General features: G+C 45.1%; 1 protein-coding gene across 6 annotated transcripts in view; it reads left to right on the top strand.

Annotated features, from left to right (window-relative positions):
- znf385c (zinc finger protein 385C) overlaps nucleotides 1-22,870 on the top strand; it is a 154,521-nt gene that overhangs the window by 116,809 nt on the left and 14,842 nt on the right. For all 6 annotated transcript variants that reach the window (XM_037087874.1, XM_037087873.1, XM_037087875.1 and 3 more), the window contains 2 exons: nucleotides 11,784-11,926; nucleotides 18,494-18,604. In XM_037087874.1, coding sequence (XP_036943769.1) covers nucleotides 11,784-11,926; nucleotides 18,494-18,604 — 254 coding nt within the window. The remainder of the gene's footprint in view (nucleotides 1-11,783; nucleotides 11,927-18,493; nucleotides 18,605-22,870) is intronic.

Genomic DNA, 22,870 nt, shown 5'->3' with positions numbered 1-22,870 from the left:
AGTAGCGTGAGGCGTTAAATCCTTTGCTGTGAAGTTTTCCTATTTAAAAACGCGCCGGCTGCCTGGCTCGGGTGTGCCGCCTGCAGTACAATGCCTCATATGAAGAATCATCCCTTTATGGCGTTCTCCCATCTTTGTAATTACACATGAGGAATGAGAGGAGACATCTGCATGCCAGCACTTTGAGGAGAGGAGGAAGACGACAACAAAGGACGGAGCAGCTTCTCACAAAGGCTTCCCAATTTGCAGCTTGCAGCTGTTCCTCTTCAGAGAGCTTGTCGAACGGCCCGTCCTCTCTCAGCCTGAAAGTGGCTCACAGTCCTGATGCTGATTCCTCAGCCGCTGCTGATTGGAGGCCAACATTTGGCGAATGATGACACTTTTCCTCCTTTTGCAAAAATGTGTTGACTGTGTCTGGAACTGACTCCTCTCCTCTATTAGCAGGTGTTTAGATGTGATTAGAAATAGAACTCACACACGGATCACATGCAGTTCACGAGCACAGGTCGCGCCGCATCTGTTTACACGGCTCGCTATCTACTGTATGCATGTATTGACAGAAGTGCTGGAAACTAAGCGCATGCGGCTGTGTACAAATATTGAGCAGTTTGTGCATTGTGTTTGCTTGTTTCCTGACAACTCCCCACCATAACTCCACCTTTGTTTAGCTGCATATGCTGCACAGGATTGAAAACCAAATGAGTCTAATGGATCCACAAGGCATGGCACCGCGACCCGTAAATTAAGTCCCACAGATGTGCTGCCGTAGATTAATCTTCACGCTCACGAGCAATTATTCTGGCAGTGACGCTGAGGCATGAGGCTGATTTGAAACAATTACAGCCCAGGTTGGGCAAAATTAGCTCATTCATTTTCCGAGGACGCTGCTGATTGAGAGTGAGGGCATTTTAAAAAGCAACCTTAGGGTAATTGGTTTTTAACATTGGCACGTCTTCCAGCCGACCTTAGCACAGACACTTCAGGTTCAGAGTCTTCCAATAAAGTCCCTGATTGAATGTAGATGATGAGAATTATCTTTTTATCTTGACCTTCTTCTGTGTATGTTTTCTTTGTATGTACATTACCACTGTGCTAACTTTCACAGCTGGAGGACTTTTATTATATCAGTCAGTCGTGGTCTGTAGTCTGCAGCTAAGGATTATTTTATTGTTGATAAATCCATCCATCCATCCATCATCTGTACACATTATATGTACGCCGCTTAATCCTCTGCAGGGTCGCGGGGTTGTTGATAAATGTGTCGGTTATTTTCTCAATTAATCGATTAGTAGTTTGGTTTATAAGATATCAGTCTAAATTTTAAAAGATGACTTCAAAAATAACAGGAAACTGATTGCAAGCTAAGTTTGAACGACTTAAACTTATCTGCAACTTCACTCTGTGATTTTGAGGCAATCATTTTTTTCTTGATTTTTGTCAGGAGAGTCTCTTTGATTGGTTAAAAAAAAAAAAAAAAAAAAAGATGTTTCCCAAAGCCCAAGGTGATGTCCTCAAATGTCTTGTTTTGTTCACAACCCAAAGATATTCTGATTACTGTCGCAGATGAATGAAGAAACCAGAAAATATTCACATTCAGAGAATTTTTACCTTTTTATTCTTAAAGGAGACATATCAAGCACATTTTCGTGTATTACATTTTATTAAGGGATACCACAAGAATACATTTACAATCTTAAGTGCTCAAAAAGCACATCATTTTTCTCAAACTGTCCAGTGCTGCAACCCTGTATTGCCCCTCTGTCTCTTTTTGCTCCTGTCTCTTTAAGACCCCCCTACCGAGTACCCAGTCTGCTCTGATTGGTCAGCTCACACAGGCCTGAGTCAGCACCACTAACAAAAACAGAGCAGCTGTGCTAAAACAGATCTTACATGTCAAAATAGCCACTAGGCAAAAATTATGCAAATGTGTGATATGGTAATCTAGTGTGATGTCATGAAGTCAGAGATTTAAAGGCGGGGCTACTGACGAGGCGTTTAAGGAGCGGTGTATTCTGTGGGAGAGGGGAGCTTCTGTTGGTGCGAATACCTTTTACATACACAAGAACATATTTAACACTCTGGCTAAATGAATGAAGTCTCTTTTTAAAAAAATTGGCTATCAAAACAGTTTGAGATTAATCTAATGGTCAGCAACTAATCATTTAATCAGCTGATTGTTGTTGCTCTGTATAAAATATAATAATAGATCATATAAGAGCTGTGTCTGAATACCCTGCCTTGTGTTCGAATGGAGGACAAAAAAATTTCTGGCCCGACAGCGAAGACTTAAAAAGAACTGGAAAGCTCTGCTTTTTATAGCCAGCACACATTTCCATTAGGAGTTTTAATTGGCCGTCGACACATGCCTGAAAGCAGAATTCAAATTAGGTGTGTTACAAGAAAAGTCTGAAACAAAGAACCTGTGAAGGCAGAATGAGTGAGGAAAGAGACATTTTGTGGGAAAACAAATTCAGGTGGAATGGGGAGTGGATGATCAGCAGGCCATCTGATGGCAAGGGAAAAAAAAGGCAATTTACTGGCTCACTGCAAAAACAACTCGCTTAGCATGAGATCTTTTGCATAACAATGAATGTAATAATGCACAAGTAATGTACAGTGCAATTTACTCTGTGAGCAGTTTGCTGGTGTCGTTTAAATAAATAAAGGGAAGGTTCTCGTCTGCGATACCTAAGAATCTGAGAGAATAGCTGTGTAAATGATCATCAATTGTAAAGAGCTTTTCTCCTGTGTGTGTGTGAGTGTGTGTTGTGAGACATTGTTCGTCTCTGATGAGAAATTCAGTCGAGGATGGCTCCGCTGTGTTCAACACTGCTACAACTTGATTTTCATTTCGCATTCGTCACAGCCTCCTAACCACCTTTCTGTCTGCCTCTGCAAGTTTTTTCATCTCTCGCTCTTCTTCTCATCTCATCAGCTGAGGAGTTAAAATTAGAACGCGTCCTCTTGTCCTGCGCTTACTTTCTCACGCACGCCGCACTCCTCCTTCCTCGAGGATCCACGTCGCGGGGCTCGCACACCATATCTAATCATTTTGTAATGAGTTGTCACAGTTGGCATGATGGCTGTGTGACGCTTGGTTGACCAGCCTGATATTTATTCATGTAAAAAACGATGTCGTACTTAATGCCACTTTCGCAAATGACTCAATTTGCTGGGGGATATGAACCTCATCTGAGTTCCTGTCAATCCTGCAGAGTTTTTAGACCTGGGTCTTTTTTTTGTTTTGTTTTTTTACATATGTGTGGGCACGGCGTCGCTTTGAATTAGTTTGGATTTGTTTTTGACACGCCACCGCACGATGGTAATGCCGCCGATGATAATGAAAACTGAGAACAGATGACAGATGTTTGTCACATTCTCCTCTGATCATTTCCCACCTTTTTGAAAGAGTCTCTTATAAAAGTTTATTTAGCTATTACCCCAGAGGAGAGAGGTCCAACAGCTGTCATTATCTCTGTAAAGCGAAGGGAGGAGATTAGGAAAAGTGTGGGTGACTTATTGAAACTGCTCACCCCTCAGGCTCGAAAGCCCAAAAAACAAAAACTGATGTTTCTTTTGAGATTTTATATTTGCTGTTTATCGTCTCATTGAAGTTCCGTGCACAGCTGCAGATGACTGGCCATAGGCACCATCTGCATAGATTAATGTGTTTGATATTTTCCTTCTCCACCTCTTGTTTTTTTTTTTTTTTTCCCCTGTGTAGCATCAGGAAACAGTGGCATCTCTGTTGCCCGCCCATAGCCCCCGCTGCCTCATAGGGCTCCACAGTGGGGAAGCTGAGCAATTTGTTTCTGGATGGCTCCGGGCTTATCGTCTCAGCTTGACAGATGGGCCTCGTCTCTGCTCAGGTTGGGTTCTGTAGCGACGCACTGCTCACTGCTTGCCTGACAGAACACATTATAGACACTCCCTGGGAGAAGAGGCATCGCGGCGAGGTCCTGTTACCAACGCTGACTCTCTACAGTCGATCTAAATGTACTGCTGAAATATTTAATTTGGAAATCATTCATTCAGGCCAGCGACCTTAAAGGAGATATATTATGCTCAGTTTGGGTTACTACTAGAATTACTACTAGTTTACATGATGCATAAATGATGCAAATGTGTGACATTGTGATGAAGTGTGATGTCACAGAGTCACGGGATTTGCGGCGGGACTACTGATGAGGCGTTTCAGGAGTAGTTTTTTTCCGCGGGAGAGAGGAGTTTTCACATGCAAAGACAACATCTGATACACTAAAGGGAACTTGAAAAAAAAAACAAGCATAATAGGTCCCCTTTAAAAATATCTCCCATCTTATAATGTCAAAAAACATTATGATAAGAAGAAAACAGACAAATTTTAGTCATTCAGGGTCATCCTGTCCTCACCTCTCCTTTTGCATGTTCCTCTCATAATTGAATTTGAACCCTCACCTTGTTGTTTGAAGCCACAGGCTGCTTATTGATTGTATTTAAACTCCAATGTCAGGTCATATTTTATTTATAGGCTGTAAATTAGCCTCTGCACACCCTCGTCCGCACTGAGCTGCCTGAGGTCTAAATCTGCTTATAACTCTCCTGCACACTCATCTCACTATATTCTTCTTTTTTTCACTTTGTGTTCTGTGATTAATGAAGCGCCTAAAAACCCTACTGGTGAAACTTTACATGAGCCAACTGGAGGTTTTTTTTCAAGGGTTGACAGGAAGGTAAAAACAAAAAATCCAGTGGATTTGGTGTGTGAGCGCACGTGAAAGAAAATGTCTGAAGTCATCCCCCTTCCTGAGAGCGCTCTATTTTCAGTCGCAGGTCAAACTGTGCTTAGCCTTGCATATAATCGGGCCACATGGAGCAGTCTGCCACCTCCTGCAATCCAGGGGAAAGCAGGAGAAAGGAGGGCAGAACTACACAGGAGAGGTTTTTTTAAAAGTACAGATTATGTTAAAATAGGAAAAGGAGGTGCTGAGATTTGATACAATCCTCGTATGAAAATCTTCGCAATGTCCATGATCTCTGCCGGAAAGATCTCTGGCAACACATTCATCATGTATATAAACGTGTGAGGACAAGCCAACGTATAGGACATCAAACAGGGCATGAAGTTGGAGCTCTGTTTCTCTCAGATATATTCAGCGCACATATACACAACGAAGCTGCATCCGCCCGCTGCACACACACACCCTGGAATACAAATCGTCATGAGCTGCACACGCAGTCACCAACTTACACACCCCAGTACACACACATGCAAGCGTGGCGCAGCCAACGCGACATGCCGAGTGACCCAGAAAAAAAAAAAGAGCGGAAACTTAACTCAAATAAACAACTATAGAGGCTTTTAAAGGTAAGGTGAGGAAATGACAGATGAGAGAGGAAGCAGGGGACAAAATGAGAGGCTTCTTTGTAGAAAACGTTCAAATTGCATGCCATCCAGAATGGTTTTCTCTCACCGAAACAGAAAAGTGGCTCTCACACATAAAATTCTTCAAAGGTCAACTCTGAAAGCAAAAGCGGGGATTAGAGTAATGCGTTAATTTGGCCATTTTCCAGGTTTTCGTGTTTAGAATAACGCTCTGTGCATCACAATGAGGTCATATCTGCAGCTGGAGGGAGAAACATAATCATTCTTGACTGTTTCATGCAACTGAACCAATCAAATTGTCCCGTCAGCATCTCTGCTCTGCTTCATCCAACCATCAGTCCCCTAACATCCCATCTTTAAACTCAGGTTTGCATATTATCATCATACTTGAGGAGGGGAGTGGAATATAGAGTTGAAAGGAGGAATTGGGAGGAATAAAAAAGCGCCGGTCTTTAATTAAAACTGATTGTGGTTACTGTTCTCCGTCCATGCTATAATGGTTCCCACGGTGGCCCTCACACCACCTCCTGATCAAGCGGAAGCTAATTGGCTGTTGAGAGTCACTTCCCCTCTCCCTCCCTCTTTTGTCTCTCGCTCTCTCTCTCTCTCTCTCTCTCTCTCTCTCTCTCTCTCTCTGTCTCTCTGTGGAGTACATTTGGACATCCAGAGGCAGTGCAATGTCATTTCATGCCCTCAGATGGCTGTGAGTCTCTAATACACCATGAGGCCAATTTACAGTTTCCAGGCACAGAGCGTGGGAGACAGACATTTGTATGCGTGGCGTGTCTTGGGTGATTTCATACCTCGGTTTAAAAAAAAAAAAAAAGGCTTCATTGGTTGGGTTATTGTAACCAAAAAGCTACGGTTCGATATTTATTTGGAGAGTTGCCGGCTCTACCTCCCGTGTCAGATCCAGTCCCATCAGCCACGTATTCGGAGGCTGCTGGGAAGGTTCGCGGGGGGCGGCTGGGGGATGGTGAAACTATCTGGCAACAGTGTGGCAGATGCACAATGAGCAGCATCCTGTTATGACTCTCAGTGTGTGTCTGTGTGTGTGTCAGGACCGCTGGGCTATGAAGACTGTGCCGAACGTCATCAAAAAGAGAGCTTATTATGTGTACTTGGCAACCGAAGACAGAGCCATCCACATGGCGCGGAGTAATTACGCTCGTATTGTGCCTGCACTTAGTGCTCATCATTTCACTGGTCAGCAATTTTCCCTCGCAAATTCCCATTCAATGCATTCAAGTTTTAGAAGTGTACATATTCATTATCACAGCTGGATAATCAGATCAGAGGCCTCGTGGCGAAGGTCTAGCTGACAGTCCGACTGTTACTCAGCAGGCAGTCGCAGCTGAGCGGCAGAGAGTTTGCTGCATAATGAACTAAAATGCTGAAGAAATCAACAAAGACAGCAGCTCTTACTCCACTGATCCAATAATCAGTGGCCCAAAAAAAAAAAAAAAAAAGGAACACGAGCCAGAGACAAAGTCAACTCAATCTTTAGTGCGTTCCTTAAAAACGTGCTTACTCAAAGGATTTCAGAAACTGCACAGTGAAAAGGATTTCTCTTAGTTTCCCCTCTCTGCTGTGGTTGTTGGAGGCAGCAGCAGAGGTCTTGTGTGTTATTTTACCTGAACAAGCGGCCCTTTGTCTTTTATACAAGCAGCGCAGCCAAAGTCACAAGTATCCTTGGGGGTCCGCTCGGGTGCATCACCAGCAGCGGTACAGTGTCATTGTGTGTTTAGTCTCTGTGGGCGAGGGATGGTGACAAAGAGAGGTCGGCCATTCTGGAGTCTGGACCCCAGACGAAGAACAACAAACCTTATGAGGCGAGAATAAACCTTGTCGGCACACTTTGTGCTGCAAACTGTAATTCTGGAAAACCTCTGCTTGAAACAGAGCCTAATCCAGTTATTTGGGCCAATCAGTGAGCTACATAGACGGTGATGTGACTTTTGGCTCTGTTTAGTAAAAAGGAAAGAAAAGATTATTTTATGAGAACATTTTTTTTAACTCTTCCAGAAACGACGTATTATTTCCACTTGAAGCAAAGACCAGAATCCAAAAAGTGGCGACTCCAGATAATAAGTCACTTGTCCGTTCACTCCAGAAGGACACATAGAGGGGTTTTCTGATATTGGCAGAATGACTTTTCTGTGCTATGCTGAAACTGTTAGAAATCACTGTGGAGAACACACTGATTTCATTCTGGTTACAGTTTGCAGTCAGCTGTGCTGGCCAGTCATATCTGAGCAGGCTTTGGTTGCCTGCAGGTGAACGCTCCATGTGGAGAGCAAAAGAGATGCAAGGCATTGGCCAGAATGCAATCCTGGACCCCACTGTCTACTGTCTGACTGTGATTTAGCTTTTGATTAGTTTTGTTAAGAAATGTATCACCATTCACATGGAAATTGCGGTACAGAGATAAACCTGAATGTATTATGGACCTAAAACAAGTTGCTAATCGGACTGTAAAGGGAATGATAGTTGAGGGATCTAGAGATACTGGTTGACCTGAACTTTTGCTGATATGAAGTAAACATTGACCCCATCAGCAGTTGTATTGGTTCCCTGTGAAACCCCACTTTCGCTGTTCTTTTGGGCACAAAATGTCCCAGGAAAATGAAGGCTGACTGGCAATCCCATCAGGCTGGCACCGCTTCTGCTCATGCATGCTTTCATGTCACCATAACCAGAGACCATTGTGTGATGGGGTCACACCAGCCTGTCAGTAAGACCCTGTTCCGACACATGAATACTCTGTGGGCATTAATAGATCATTACATGAGTTCTCAAATACTAATGAGTCGGACGACACCCATCTAGAAAACATTACCAGCCGACGCTGTCATGGCTGGAAATGTTGACTTTTTGAGTTGCAAACAGGAAACAACTAACCATCTCCTGTGCCCAGTCTGAAGTTTTGTTGACTCAACCTTCCCCAAACCTCCTCCCAACACTGGCTGTGTTGATCTTTAATAAGCTCAACTCACTCCTTCGTCTGACTACAGCTAATAAAAGGCTTTATCACTTGAATGTACGCAGTTTCGGGGCACTTTCCCAAGCGACTTATGCTGATGCTGTTCGTGGGAGGACAGTCGTCAAAAGGCACCCGTTTTAAGTTAAAGTTTCAAGTTCACCGTGAAGTGAAGTCGTGGGCTGTCTTAGGGAAGCCAGACAGCAACAGGCAAAAGGATAAACACGGTGCAGATCCACTCACCCAACTCCAAGACCCTGCTGTGCCAGCATCTATCCCACATAATTACACTGGGCCACAAATAGAAAGGCAGTTTTCTCTCCTCCCCGACCCTCTGCTTCTCTCCTCTCTGTGCTGCTCGGCAGCAGCGAGCGGGGATGTGCAGAGCACGGGGGTGGGGTGGAGGTATTTAGATGTGAGAAAAGGCAATTTGTCAAAAACCTAAGGGAGCACTGGAGTGATGACGAGAGAATAACAGTAAAAGGACTAAAGGATTGTGCGGCTAATTCTGTTATAGCAGAAGAGGAACGAGGAGGGAAGAGTCAGTCTGTTTGCTTGTGTGCATTGGACTCCATTATTTTCTTAGATGGGCAAGTGGAAAATAATTGAAAAATCAATGTTTGAATTCCGTGGCTCGGCTGCACCACACAGACATACTCACATCCGAGTAGATGCGATGTGACGCCGGCTGTTGTGTAACCAAGCCCAGTGAGTCATGAGAGGGAGGAATGCGTTGTTGTGATGGCTGGAGGAGGAGGAGGCCCGCCTGGGGAAAGACTGGCGGAGACAGTCGGATCCGTTAGCAAAGTCATCGGGGAGGGGAAGAGAAGGAGGCCGGACATTTGGTCTCAGGCCTCGACTCGACTGCCAGTGGCTGTCTGGACCTCGGACCACAAGCGAGGCGTGAATACATCTGAGCCCTGGCGCAGGCACGACTCCGGACAGAGAGAAACATATGTGCACCGAATCACACGCAAACACACATATGTGCACAACATCAAATGAGTGGAAAATGACGCAGTGTGATAGAAGGAGGTTATCAGTGGCTGCAGGCTGAAATAAGCCGTCCTCTTCTTTTGATGGAAAAAAAATAAAAAATGCGCTTGAATGCTCCAAACTGTACGTTGCTTTAAAGAGCAGGCCTACTGGAATCAAACACAATATGTGCCAAGTGCGAAATTATACCTTGTTTGATTTTGTGTGTGTTTGCGCGTGGTGCATCTTATGTGACTGTTATATTGACTTCCCCCTCGCCCTGGGAGCTATTTGTTTTCAGAGGTGCGTAGGCAGTTCTGTTTGTATGCGTTTGTGTGCGCGCCAGTGATACTTGTCTCGTACACCCGAGCCGAGCGCACACACTCACTTCGCTCGCTGTCGTACATGCCTGGATTCGGGCTGTGCTTCCGCGGCAGTGTTATCATCCAAGGAGGCAAACAGCCAGCCCCTGATTTAATAAGCTGCCGAGGGAGCCACAGAGAGGTGGGGAAGCACTATCAGCTGATAACTGTCCTCCCTGCAAGCCCAGCTCTTTCCTCTGATAGCCCAGCCAAGAGAAGACTCAGCTTCTCCTCGTTTTCTTTCTGTGTGCTGTGTGTTGTGAGCGATCCCCCGCCGGCTGCTGCCCACGTGTCTGTAGGCTGCGTCCGTCCTGTGCTGCTTCACGCTGGGTGTCAGACAGACAGCAGAGGAGAGCCCACACATGGCAAAGGCAAAGCTTGAGCCCAGCACTGAGGAGCATATGCTCGGAGCTTCAAGTCTTTCAGCTTCCCCCACACACACATACACATACACACACATACAAACACACACCAACCGCACACACACTCCGCGTCATGGCTGCAACTCCTGCCAAGCCGCAGAAAGCCATGGGCCAGACTACTGAGAGGGCCCCCATCTATCACTCTGTTCTGTACTTCACACAGGCCGCAGAGCAGGATCATCATCACGTCACAACCTTGAATATAATTCTAAGAAAATAAATACTGCAATATTCCAAACTGTTGAATCGCTACGCTTTATTACATCGGTTTCTGATGTTTTGTTGACTGTGATGTTTTTGCTGCCGTGTTTGAGCGGTCATTAGGTGAGCAATAAGTGGATTAACTCCATATTTCATCCAACCTGCGCAGCTTTTCAAAGAATGATGTCCCAGAGCCAGTGTAACAGAAGTATGGCGGACATTTTCCTCTGACAAGACAAGGAGGCTCAGATGCTCTAGGCTACACGTCATGGAAATTTACGCAACCTGACAAATCTTTACCATTTCACTGCTTCCTGACTAACAACTGTAATTACAATCAATAGTTTAATCCAGAGCGACACTGGACAGTGTTTCAAGGTTAAACGACAGGCCTTTGGTTATCAAGCCTGTTGTTTTTCCTTCTGCGTCTTTGATTCACTTCCTTTTCGAAGACTTCACCCTGACGGATTCACAGACAGGGAAGCACCGTACGCTGTGCGATCGTAGCCATGAAAATATTACCAATTTTCGAGACAGTGTTTCTGTCTTCAGCTTTTGCTTTTTGTGTCCCACCATCTGTCTCTGAGATCTTGCACTCCCTCTCCTATCTTGAGTAGTAGCAATTTTTTTGGCAAATCATTTCTATTTCTAAGCTGCTGGTGTATTTCAAGGTCAGTTACAGCTTCTTTTCTTTATTTTCCTGCCTGTGGTGTGCCTTATCACACACACACGCAAGTCGGATGGCCTCACGGTGTATGTGTGTGTGTGTGTGTGCGGCACCGGGGCTCGCATGATAGGCGTACTTTGGGGTGGCCGCGGTGACCTGCAGCTGACACCAATGATTGATCCTGGTGCCGGGATAAGTGCCTGCGCACCGGTGAGCGCACCGGTCCACTGAAACGCAGCCAAGCGGAAAATTAGAAATCTCTTCATCCCTGGTCCATTTGAAATCCGATATCTCCCATCTTCCCCTCGCACGGGCACCTTTCCTCAGCCAATAAATCAGTAATTAAATGATGTGTTTGTGTGTGTACGTGTGTGTGTATGTACATGACGGTAGGTGTGTGTCCTTGGGGGATCAGCTCGGGCAATTGGGGTGATGGGAGTATTAAGTCTCCAACGCAGCCGCCCTTCCCTCCCCCGAAACACACACCTACACCGGCCTCTTTTGTCCGTATGAAAACAGAAACACGCAGATTCTAACATACCTTGCCCCAGATTTAAAAAAAAAAAGCGCGCGCCCGTCACACACGCTCATACACGCACGTTTGAGTTGTGCAGTGTGTGTTGGGTGTCAAATGGAGGTGTAACAGTGCCTCCGGTATCAAATAAATCAAAGTCGGGCCTCCTCTGAGCGCAGCGTGTGACCTTTTCGGAAGCCACTGGCGCAGTTCCACTCCTGATACAAAAATGTCCCTCATGTTAATGTTTCCCGGTCGTTTCTTAACTTCCAACATCTATCTCTGTGTGTTGTCCAGGTACGTCAGCCCAGGGCAGCCCTCTTCTGGCTTCCCTCCCTGTCCCGGGACGGCCTCTGCAACCTCAGCTCGACCTCAAACACCTCCTGCCCTTCAGACTCAATGGATCCTCTCCCCTCAGCCTCTTTCCCAACTTCAACACGGTGAGTGCAGTGGCTCTGTGGCACCCGCTATCATTTAGATGAGCAGGAGAATTAAAGTGCAACCAATTAATCTGTGACTTTCATCAGCTACAATAAAGGTCTCAAGTTGAGCTCAGGATAGCCTAATTAGATCCAACGGAAAATATCATGCGAGGGGAAAGAAATCTTTTTTGTGAATTTACAGTTAACTGTTTACTGTTAACCTGCTATTTTGAGCTTGAGAACAAAATGTCTCATTTCCTCTTCCATACTCTATGAAAGTGTTAGTGTAGTACCGGAATGTGAGACAACTATCACTCAGTCAGTGGTGTTGATAAAAAGAAAAACATGCAAACATATTAATGGATGTTCTTCCTCCCAGCTGTTGTGCTGTTTATCGAGATTGTAGGCTGTAGAGATATCTGCGTTCTTTTGAATGTTCTGGAAGAGAGACCACTTGAGCCTGTGGTGCTCGGCTCGTCTTTGGAGAGCTCAACCGCAGTGCGCCTTTCTCAGAGATCATGGCCGAGTCACTCAAGATAATCCACAGACCTTGTAGTGAGCAATTTGAAGGGGACATATTGTGCTCATTCATTTGCAGGTTCATCATTTCTCGTCGGGTTACTACTAAAATAAGTTTTCACACTTTAATGCTCAATCAGTAGAATTTAAAGCAGCATTGTATTCCCCCTCTGTCTGAAACGATCCTGTCCCTTTAAGGCCCACCTCACGAATTCCCAATCAGCTTGGATTGGTCAGCTCTTGCATGCCCGAGCCAGCACTGCTGCTTTACGGCACAAATGAAAAATTATAATACTTCTCGTCCTGAAGTCTACTGTCAAGCATGCATCTAGTCGTGGGTGAGCGGCTCACGCTTGTGAAATAGCATGATGTAAGCATTAATGGTGCCCTCCTTTGCTGAGCTGTACGGTGGTTTAGTTAGCTAGCTTCCTGTCCGTGAGTAGATGCACCGTCATCTCGAAACAAAAAGTGTCCTGGGTTTAATTCCCGGCTGGGTCAGGGGGCTTTTTGTGTGGAGTTTGAATGATTTCCTCGTGCTCACGTGGGATTTCTCGAGCTGCTCCAGTTTCCCTGCCATCAAAGCATGTACTTTAGGTTAATTGTCCTGTCAGTGTCCCTGGCTGAAGCACTGGCACAGACCTGGAGTTGGTACCGGGTGCTGTACGGTGGCTACCCACTGCTCCTCAGGGACGTTAATTCCAGGGAACAAAGTTTCAAAGTTCTGTACGTGGTCTGACTGTGTGTGACCAATAAAGATTATTCTTCATCTCCTCTGACTCTCTATTCTGCCAGACCGTAGCCTCCAATACTCATATGAGCCGTACTCCCGAAGCCTTACCTCAGTTTTGGGGTGCTAATCTTTATTCCAGTATTGTTTCACCTCTCAGAATGGCTAGCTGTCACCTCGGAATCAGCGTTGCTGCCGATGAGACCCTTTTTAATTTGTTTCAAAGGTCAGCAACCAGCGGTTCAGTTTTGAAGGCCCTGGGCTCTGATGCTTACGTTGCCTGTGTGCTTGGAATTAAAAGCTTGTATCTTTGATCCTTTACTCACCAGCTCTCTGCCCATTGTCTGTTTGTGTGCGTGTGTGTGTTGGCACTTCTGAGTTCTTTGATACTAGTTTTAGACTCTGTGTGTGTGTGTGTGTGTGTGTGTGTGTGTGTGTGTGTGCACGTATGAGGCTGCTCACTTCCCTCATTGCACACTGTGAACCCATCCCCAGTTCTGTGGTCTGTAAATGAAACATAAGCCAGAGATTTGGCTCCAGCGTGCACTTAACACCTTTTCAAACCAAGCGAAAAAAGGTAGGATGAGAGAGACGGAGGAGAGGAAGGGCCACACAGACATCTGGCCTGCTGCTTCTTCCAGCGGTGGACATGTGTGAGGGGGTGGATGAGACATAAACGTGCACTGTATGATGTGTAAGTGTATATGCTGGGGGTCTCCAGCCTGCTGTGTGAGGAGGACGGTGTATTCATTTGTTCCTCTGCCCGCTGCGTTCGGTTCAGGGTCGCCCATATTGCCCTATGGAGGGATTCAGCATGCCGAGCAGCAAAGGCATCATGGAGGACATTTATTCCTCTAACACCCGCATGTATTTATATTAGCGGTGGGTGCCGCAGGGCAGGTCTCTGGTCAGTGTTTTGTCTGTGTTTAAGCTTATTTTTTAACAGGAAAATCCTTTCTATTCTCAAACCAACTCTGGTGCCTCGCAGCTCTTTTCATGCCTCTGTGACGGCTGTGTCAGCTCACAGCAAATTAGTGAGTTTAAAGGTCCAGTGTGCGGTTCAGAGCCAGCACCTTCTCTGGAACTAGGTCTTTCTGAAAAACTGGTTCCAGAATGGCACCGACACAGCTGTCGTCAGGGGCCGGGGGCGGGGTTATCATGACCGAGGACCAACTGAAACCATGCACAGGTGCTCAGTTGCAACCTGCAATCTCGTCGCTAGATTGACACTGCTTCACACTGAACCTTTAAAGTACTGTTTTATTTTTGGGCGCTGTAGTCGTCACATCAGTATCATTATTAAAGCTGTTATATGGTATATAAATGGAAAGTAGATTATATATTAACGCAGCAAACTACCACACAGGAAACGCTATTCAGTCGGCTATTGTTAAACAGAATACATCTCGCGGTAGGATGTAGAATCTACCACAACCAGAAAGCACAAATTATGATAACTGTGAAAATAACATCAAATCAGTGTTGCTTCAGTCCCAGGAGGAGATGATTAGCCTCCATAATACACAGTCTGACAGCACAGCTGTGGCATTAATCACAAAGTCCATTCAACTGGGAGCCCCAGGTTCTCTGAGCCCTGATAAGGCACACGTTGTGCCGGACGTGTGCAGGGGGGAAGATGAATGCACCTGTCTCCCAAACTAAATATCCTCCGGTTCCCCTGGTGTCCCTTCTTACATCCTCCCCCCTCCTCGCCCTCTCCTCGTCTCCCTGCGTGTCTCTTTCTCCTTCTTTTTCTCTACCTGCACTGAACTCAGCCGCCCGGCACAGGATAAGTTCTGTCTGCACCAGGATGGCGGGGGAGGACGGAGGGCCCGGACAAAAGACGCATTTATAGCGGTCGGTTCAGGATGGCTGCGGACAGACAATGGGCACATTCTTCAGGTCTTAAAACAAATAGCTGTGTGCAGCCTGCCCTGCTGAGGCGGACAGAGGGCAGCAGGAGTGGGAGAGCGAGGCTTCTGTGGTCGGGCTCCGGCCACTGAAGGGAGATGTCAGTTGCTCCCAGAGGTAGCTTTGAGTCATGTTGAAGAGGCCAAAATAAAGCAACAAAGGCAAAGAAAGCCCTGAGGGAGAGATATACCTCCAGCGTGGAGGGTTCAGTGTCAGGTGTGTTTATATCCCCTCTCACACCTGGCCCTCAGGAATCTGTGGTAAACGGACTCCCCTCTTCAAGGAGGAGGCAGCTGCCTCCGACATGCCACTGCTCTTTGTGTGGGATGGAGGGATCCGATGTTGTTCGGGCTTGTGTATAAGAATGGAAGGCAGAGCGCCGTCATCGCTGCCATCAGTACACCACCACTCCTTGATCTCTGGGCAGCGGAGAGCTTCAGCAGTGGACCCAGTGAGCGTCAGTGTGAGAACAGCGCTCTGCCAGGCCGTCCTGAGTCCCTGCAGGCATGGGAACGGACTGGGCCAGACCCTGTGCCAGCCCGGGGAGAGATCCAAGGTGATTGTTATATACGATACCATGCTGAAGGGTGCCGCAATGAAATCAGCTGTCATCGTGGCATGCAGACCTCCTAATGAAGCCTCGGCTTTCACTCTGCTGTTTATAGTCTGCTGTTCAGGGACTCACTGCAGTCTTTTCACAGACGGTTAAAACTGAATTAGTCTGCCCAAAAGCCTCTCCAGAAACACCTCCCCGTGGGCTGCAATGATTCATAATGTATTACACAGTCACATTTCAGAGATAACAATGAACTCTAACTGCATAAAAATATGAGCTGTAGCGAGGCTTGCAACAACAAAGCTGGCATGTTAAGAACAGAGAGAACCGTGAGCTTAAAACTGGGTTCATAGTCGAGTCAAGAGGTTAATGAGAGACACACAAGAGAGTTCACCCACTGATATATTTTACTCTGTTCTGCTGAACAGTGGCGGGATACTGACATTCTTACACACTGTGATGTGTAAGACTTAGTTTAGTTTAGCCCCAGAAAAAGTTAAAAAAAAAAAAAAAAAACATATCTAAAATAAAAATCAGAATAATAAGAAATAAGAGTTCTGACATTATTTGAAAGACATCTACGTATTGAGTTGCATACCTACTGAACCAGACCAATTACTACATGGCTAGCTGAGCTAACTAGCTAACGGCAGCTGTTAACAGCAGTTAGCGGTTACCTTGGTGACATGCTGCTCCCTGTTTTTTTGAATTCAATAGGTGGACATACATGTTGCAACTTCAAGGTCTGGATTTAAATAGAAATTTTAAAAGGGTTTCTGGTTTTTGGTTGTGGTGAGAGCAGGAACAGACATTATCATTATTTAAGCCTGCGATGTGTTGAAAGAGTGAACGTTGGTAATCGGCCACAGAAAGAACTCAGCTGCACGATAAAGTGACACTAAAACCAGCAGCAAACAGTTCAGCCGCTCAGATTTTCATCAGCGCTCACAGAGTCACGGTTCAGGTGACTTAAATATCACACAGGTGTAAGATCTGAGCCGGCGGTCTGATGCCGGCGCAGCACAAACACTGAGCAACACAGAGAGGGCTTTTATATGACTCAAACTAAATCATGCTGTTAGACATTAAAGAGAGTGCTCCTCATTGTCATGAAAGAAAAAAGATAAAATAGATGAATAAACAAATAGATAATTTATCACAATTACCGGCGATAATTGGTGCTACACAAATGACAGTTGGTGTAGTGTGAAAAATAAGCGAGGTAAAAATGTCATCACACCTCAGCAGGTGCAACTAAAGAACGGGGAAGTTGTCAATCAGTGGCATTGTCTTCACGCCTCCTCTGTCCGGAGAAGAGGTCTAATTAGGCAGAGAAGTGGAGGCACCTGTGAGTGGACCGCGGGTGTTACATTGATAGCTGTGTGCAAAGAATCGACATTGTCAACAAATGATTTCAGAGCAGTTTGGGGGTGAAAAATACCGTTTATTGGAATGACAGCAGAACACGTGGATTTTCCAGATGGTTCAATAAAAAGCACTGGCTCGAAGTTGGTTGATGTTCTGGATAGAAACAGCTTTGACAAACCATGAGGAACAATCATGTGTTGAGCAAAGAAAGAACGTGAGTGTTTGAAGGGCATCTTACTGTGGAGTCTGTGTATAAACTGGCTCATATGAATTGCCACAAAGATGTGTCTTTATAGAACAGGAGAATCAGCTGGCGTGTAGTATAGTTTGATGAATAGTGTGCGTCATAACAAGAAACTCAACGCGCCTCTTTATGCACTTTTGCATTTTATCTTTCATGAATAGAAGCAATATGACGTACTGCAATAGTCAAGATGCTCGATGCCTGGAGCGAAAGTAACTATTGATGTCAGAGAGGTCAGTCACATACTGTGCTTTCAATGCCAGTGACAGCTGTGGTTGAAGGCATTATGTTTTCAGGTTGTCCACCAGTGTGTCTTCAGTGTCAGCCAGTGTCATTGTTGTGAAATTTGGTACATATGTCCACTATGACTCAAGGATGCACTGATTAGATTTGGGTGGCCAAAGGTCAAAGGTCATTGTGAACGCCATTGTTCATTGTTCTTCAAATTAGGTACACACGTCCACGTTTACTAAAGGACCACTCCGAAGGGTCCGAGGTCAAGTTCAATGTGACCTCACAAGACACACTGTTGGTCATAACTGGAGAATACTCACACAGTGATTATGATACAAGTTATGACATCTGAATAGTCAAAGGTCAGCTTCACTGTGACATCATAATATTCTGCATCATTCAACACCAGGTCTGGATCAGCAACTTGACTGGTGTGTGGAGGCATACTGAGATGTTAATTTATCATCCCTGAATCTTTGGCATAAACTAATATTGATCGGTTATAGTGTTTCATTGTCATTCGTTCTTTGTTATGCCCCCTCCCTTGGAGAGTTTGTGCATGCTGTGCTTGTCAGACTACTGACGTGACTGGTCAGACCCCCACGAGCAACGGGAAAAACAACGCACCAGAGTTTACGAAATGCATGACTCATTTCTTTAAAACTTTCCTTAAGAATCAGGAATTAAGAGAAGAGGTCTAATCAGACAGATAAGTGGACCACGGGTGTTACATTGATCGTCTGATTCTGAGGGACTGACATCAAAGTATAACATTCATCACTAATAACTGCAATTATTAACTTTTGATCCTGCCGTGACTGGAGATACTTGAACTTGGTGCCCCGCTGTCTTCTATTGTATCAGAGGCTTCTTTATAGAATATGGCCACACTGAAAATTGAATCTTGGCGAGCTCACCTCGCCTCTGAGGTGAAGTTGCTCTGCTGCACAGAATTCTCTCATTTGGGAAAATGAAATCCTACGGGGCTAATGTTGTTTGGACCGGTCTCTGTTCTCTGTCTCTCAGATGGACCCCGTCCAGAAGGCGGTGATCAACCACACGTTCGGCGTCCCTCAGCCCCTCAAGAAGAAACAGATTATCTCCTGCAACATTTGCCACCTGCGCTTTAACTCAACGGTAAGAAATGTTCCAGTGGGTTTTATGTCTCGGTGTTTATGAGAAAGATAAAGAGGTTGTGGGACTTAAGAGAGGGAGAGCGACGACTTGCCAGACTGTGTAATTTAGAACATAAAAGCAATCTACAGCAAAATGTGAGTCTAGCCTCGGAGAACAACATCTCTTTGTTTTGTGCCTCTGCTATCTTCTCGAATGTTGTTCTTTAAAAATGTGTCTGTTCCTCAATTACCTCAGCTCTTATCATCCCCGCTCGCTCAGTATGTTTGTGCATACTGTACGTGTGTGTGCACCCGTGTGTGGGTGTGTGTGTGTTTGTGTGAATAAGCAAATGTGTGTTTCTTTGTGTGCATATGCAAGACGAAAATAAATGGATTGCCTTTTTACAGATTAATGCACCTATTAAATCGAAAGTTGGTCCTTCTTTTCTAGTTATGTGTGTTTTAAAAAGTGTGTTTGGTTACAGTGAAGTCCGTGTGTGTGTGTGTGTGTGTGTGTGTGTGTGTGTGTGTGTGTGTGTGTGTGTGTGTGTGTGTGTATCTGTCTGCCTCTCTTGGTATGAAGGATTAGACAGCAGGGAGAGCTGCTGTTTATCAGCAAAGAGCAGAAACAATCAGCAGCCCCAGCAGGAAGCAGCTCGCCCTGCTCCTCGTTCCATTTCTCCCGTCCCTGCCACCTCTAGCTCATGCACACACACACACACACACACACACACACACACACACACACACACACACACACACACACACACACACACACGCACACACACAAATACATGCGCACATACTGTACACACGCACACCAGCGCACATACACATGCACGAGCACACAAGGCAAACATCCCGTGACATTTCATGCATATTCACGAAAACAAACAGATAATAGTGCAGGGAGCATAAAGACAACGCATGTCTGGGCAAAGTAAAATACACACACACGCAGGCACACACACGCAGGCACACACACACTTTTTTTTTTGGACCCTGTCTTCAAAGCGTGGCTGAGGCACAGGAGACAGGGAGCTGAGGGGGAGAGGAGACTCAGACGTGCTCTTCACACACTACAGCAAATCCCATTCCCTGAGTCTGCACACCGACTTAAAGAGGAGTGTCAGGTCTGACTGTCGCTTTATCTGTCTCTCTGAGAGTGTGAGTACTTTCCTAACACTCCCGTGCACCCTGCTCAGAGTTTGCTCAGATATTATACCAAGTTATCATTGCGAATAATGCTCAAAGGGGGAGAGAACTGTCTCTGCTGCTCAGTATAGCACAAATTGACCCCAAAGAGCAACCAAGCACCAGCTGAAAATCTTGCTTTTTTTTTTTTTTTTTTTGCTCTACTCCAGCGATTCAAATATTCACCCTAGCTGCAGTGATGTAGAGGTGTACGCCGCGGTTTGACACTGCACTCGGTGTTGGGTAGTGGCTGCAGGTGCAAAATACTGAGGGTAAAAAATAGCGGACTGAGCCAGGAGTTTCCGAAAAGCCATTGTGAAGCTCAAAGTGTGTTGCTCCGGCCATCATCATTTTGGCAGTGCCTGACTCCCAACTCCCAATCTAAAATTGGGCAAAGAGGTGGAGCAGCTGAATGAAGCCCGGCTACTGAAACATACCCACCTAAGACTTACAAGCTTGCGTGAGTTTGACCACAGGATTATTTGCTCCAAGAAGCCAGAATTCCTGACTGTACATTAGCCGCAAGCTAGCTCACAGCAAGCTAGCTCACAGCAAGCTAGCTTTTCTTTTCCCCATCTTCTCTCTCTACAATCATGTTGTTAAGTACATTTCCCCTCAACTCAGCAGTCAAATAAGAGAGAATTACTGTTACAGTCATTTCCATCAGCTTTGTGCTCACTGCTGCAGAGTGAAGCAAAAGTCACAATAAAACTTTCTATCTCAGAAATCCATTTTGGAAAAAAAAAAACTCTATGCTTTCCTTAACAATAGCAAATGACATCATTTGAGGATACCAGCATGGTAAATAAGATAATCTATTGTATTTATTATTTTGTTGTTTAATCTGGGGTTATTTCTTTTGTAAAAAAAAAAACAAAAGAAAGAAAGAAAGGAAGAGAGAAAAAGAAAAAAAAAAGATAATCGTCTAAAATTACTGTGTAATGTGTCTTTTTTTTGGACTGGGTCTAGAATATATGTTTTTGCATTACTCTGATCATTAAGGTCTGGTCTTAAAACCAGCTGTAATGGTGTTGAATTATTGTTAAGCAGTTAAAGAACTGCAGCACATGAGAACATGAACTCTCTGCTGCTCGTCTACCTGCATAAATATTTTATTTTCATGTCTTTCCACTCGCTGTTGTTCAGATTTTACATTGTTGTAACATAATGGAACATAATGAGGCTACATATATTTATAGCACAGTGCGATGAAAAACATCAGACACAACTGAGACCGGCAAATTTGGTTAAATTATTCTTTATCTTTTTCACCGCCGTCCTTCATTTTAAGTGACTTGAGGGGAAAACCGTGTGGTTCTGTGCGTTGCTGCAATCAAAAGAGGCAGATCAGTGATTGTTTAATTAAGAAAACCAACGGGCTCATCCACTTCATCTTTATGTCTTTTTTTTCTGCTACAAGCAACTCATTACTGGGAGAGAGGATTCAGAGCCAATTCGCAGCCGTGATCCACGCCCACTGAACATATGCCCATGCACCAGATTACAGCCCGACGTTTACTTTTAGCCGTAACGTTGCTTAATCACAGGACATCAAGTATCCCTTAGAAGAGAGCTGAACCCTGCTGGCCGTGGTGCTGATGTGAAAACCAAAGCTCATTTCACACCTTGTCCCTCTGCCTCCTCTGAGACACAGTTGGGCAGTGAGACCGGTGGTGGTGGTGGTAATCTCTGAAGCCTTTTCACGGTAGATCCGTCACACGGTGCGCCGAAGTATTTGAGATTTTTTACAGAAGCTTTGACAGCCACATTAGTTACAGGCCTCTCCTATATTGCACCATTAGGCTCGCTAATGGGAAGCGTGTATGTTTGATACCATCCCTACACTGCCGGTGTTTTCGTAGAGCGAGTGCATGTAACCTTATTTATTGCTTACTGGACTCAATGTATCACTGATGCTCAGGTAATCAGAGAAATCCACAATTTTGCTCCTAATGAAAAAGCATTCTGCATTTGTATTTATTCCTCACTTAGGAGTCTTCAAAGCCAAGTCCACTGTCTATTTACTCGGCTTGTTTGGCGCCGGAGGATTTGCATGATTTATTTCACAGGGAATTAACACTGGATAAGAGCGCCAAATGAAGCGCTGCAGTCCTTGAGAAACGTCTTACCTTGCACCACTTGTCAAAACATACACCATTTAGAAAAAAAGAGGCTTAATCCTTCATCCATCTCTTTAAACACTGTGGGTATGAAAATATCCCTATTAAAGCCGTTTCCCACCAGTGGGATGCAAACTAATACGGAAAATCTGCATGTGATATTTTCCGGATGACAACTGGTTTGTTCACCGTGCAGTATTGGAACCTGTGCGACCACATGAATAAGGTTTTCTCCCGTTTTGACTTGAATAAAAGATTTCATTGATCAAACGTATATTTCAACTAATTTGCATTTTCTGGGGACATTTCAGGGTGCAATATGTGGGGGCAGCAAATCACCAGCGGAACCGCTAACTGCTACTATTTGTCGCTGCAGTTAGCCATGCAGCTAGTGGTCCAGACTGGGAGCTTGGGGGGCCTGGGGAGTGTTGGTGTTTAGCATTGGAGCTTTGGACCAGGCTGAGCCGGTGCTAGCTGGTTAGCATGCTAACTTCTGTAGACATTGTAACGTCAAAACCATCATTTCTTCACATTCTGCCGATTTAGTAAAACTTTGAATTTTTTAAAATAAAATCCCCACATATCACCCCTGTAATTTGGAACATCCTCATTTAGCCCTTATGCTACTTAATGCTGTATATGTTTGGTGATTTTTCAGTAATATATCAGAGCTCTAGTTCCTTCTATAACTAACTCCTATCCAGGCCAGGAGCTGATGAGAGCTAATCCCCAGAGGATGTTTTCACTGTTAATGAGTGATCTCTCTATTGATTTCTCTGATATTCTTACGAACCCCCCCGCTTGCTCTGACAAAAGAGGCTTTGTTCTCAGATTGAACAGAGGCCATGAGAATGTGGAGGTAAATCCACCCGGAAGGAAATTTGTGTGAACGTGTTTGCCGGCCCATCGCAATCAGTAAGAGTGCGTCTGAGTTGTGAGTGTGCGGATGTGTGTGACATTAGTATGTATTGCAA

Source organism: Acanthopagrus latus, chromosome 23 (assembly GCF_904848185.1).
Source record: "Acanthopagrus latus isolate v.2019 chromosome 23, fAcaLat1.1, whole genome shotgun sequence".
Lineage (NCBI taxonomy): Eukaryota > Metazoa > Chordata > Actinopteri > Spariformes > Sparidae > Acanthopagrus > Acanthopagrus latus.
This window is presented reverse-complemented; position numbering and strand designations above follow the sequence as displayed.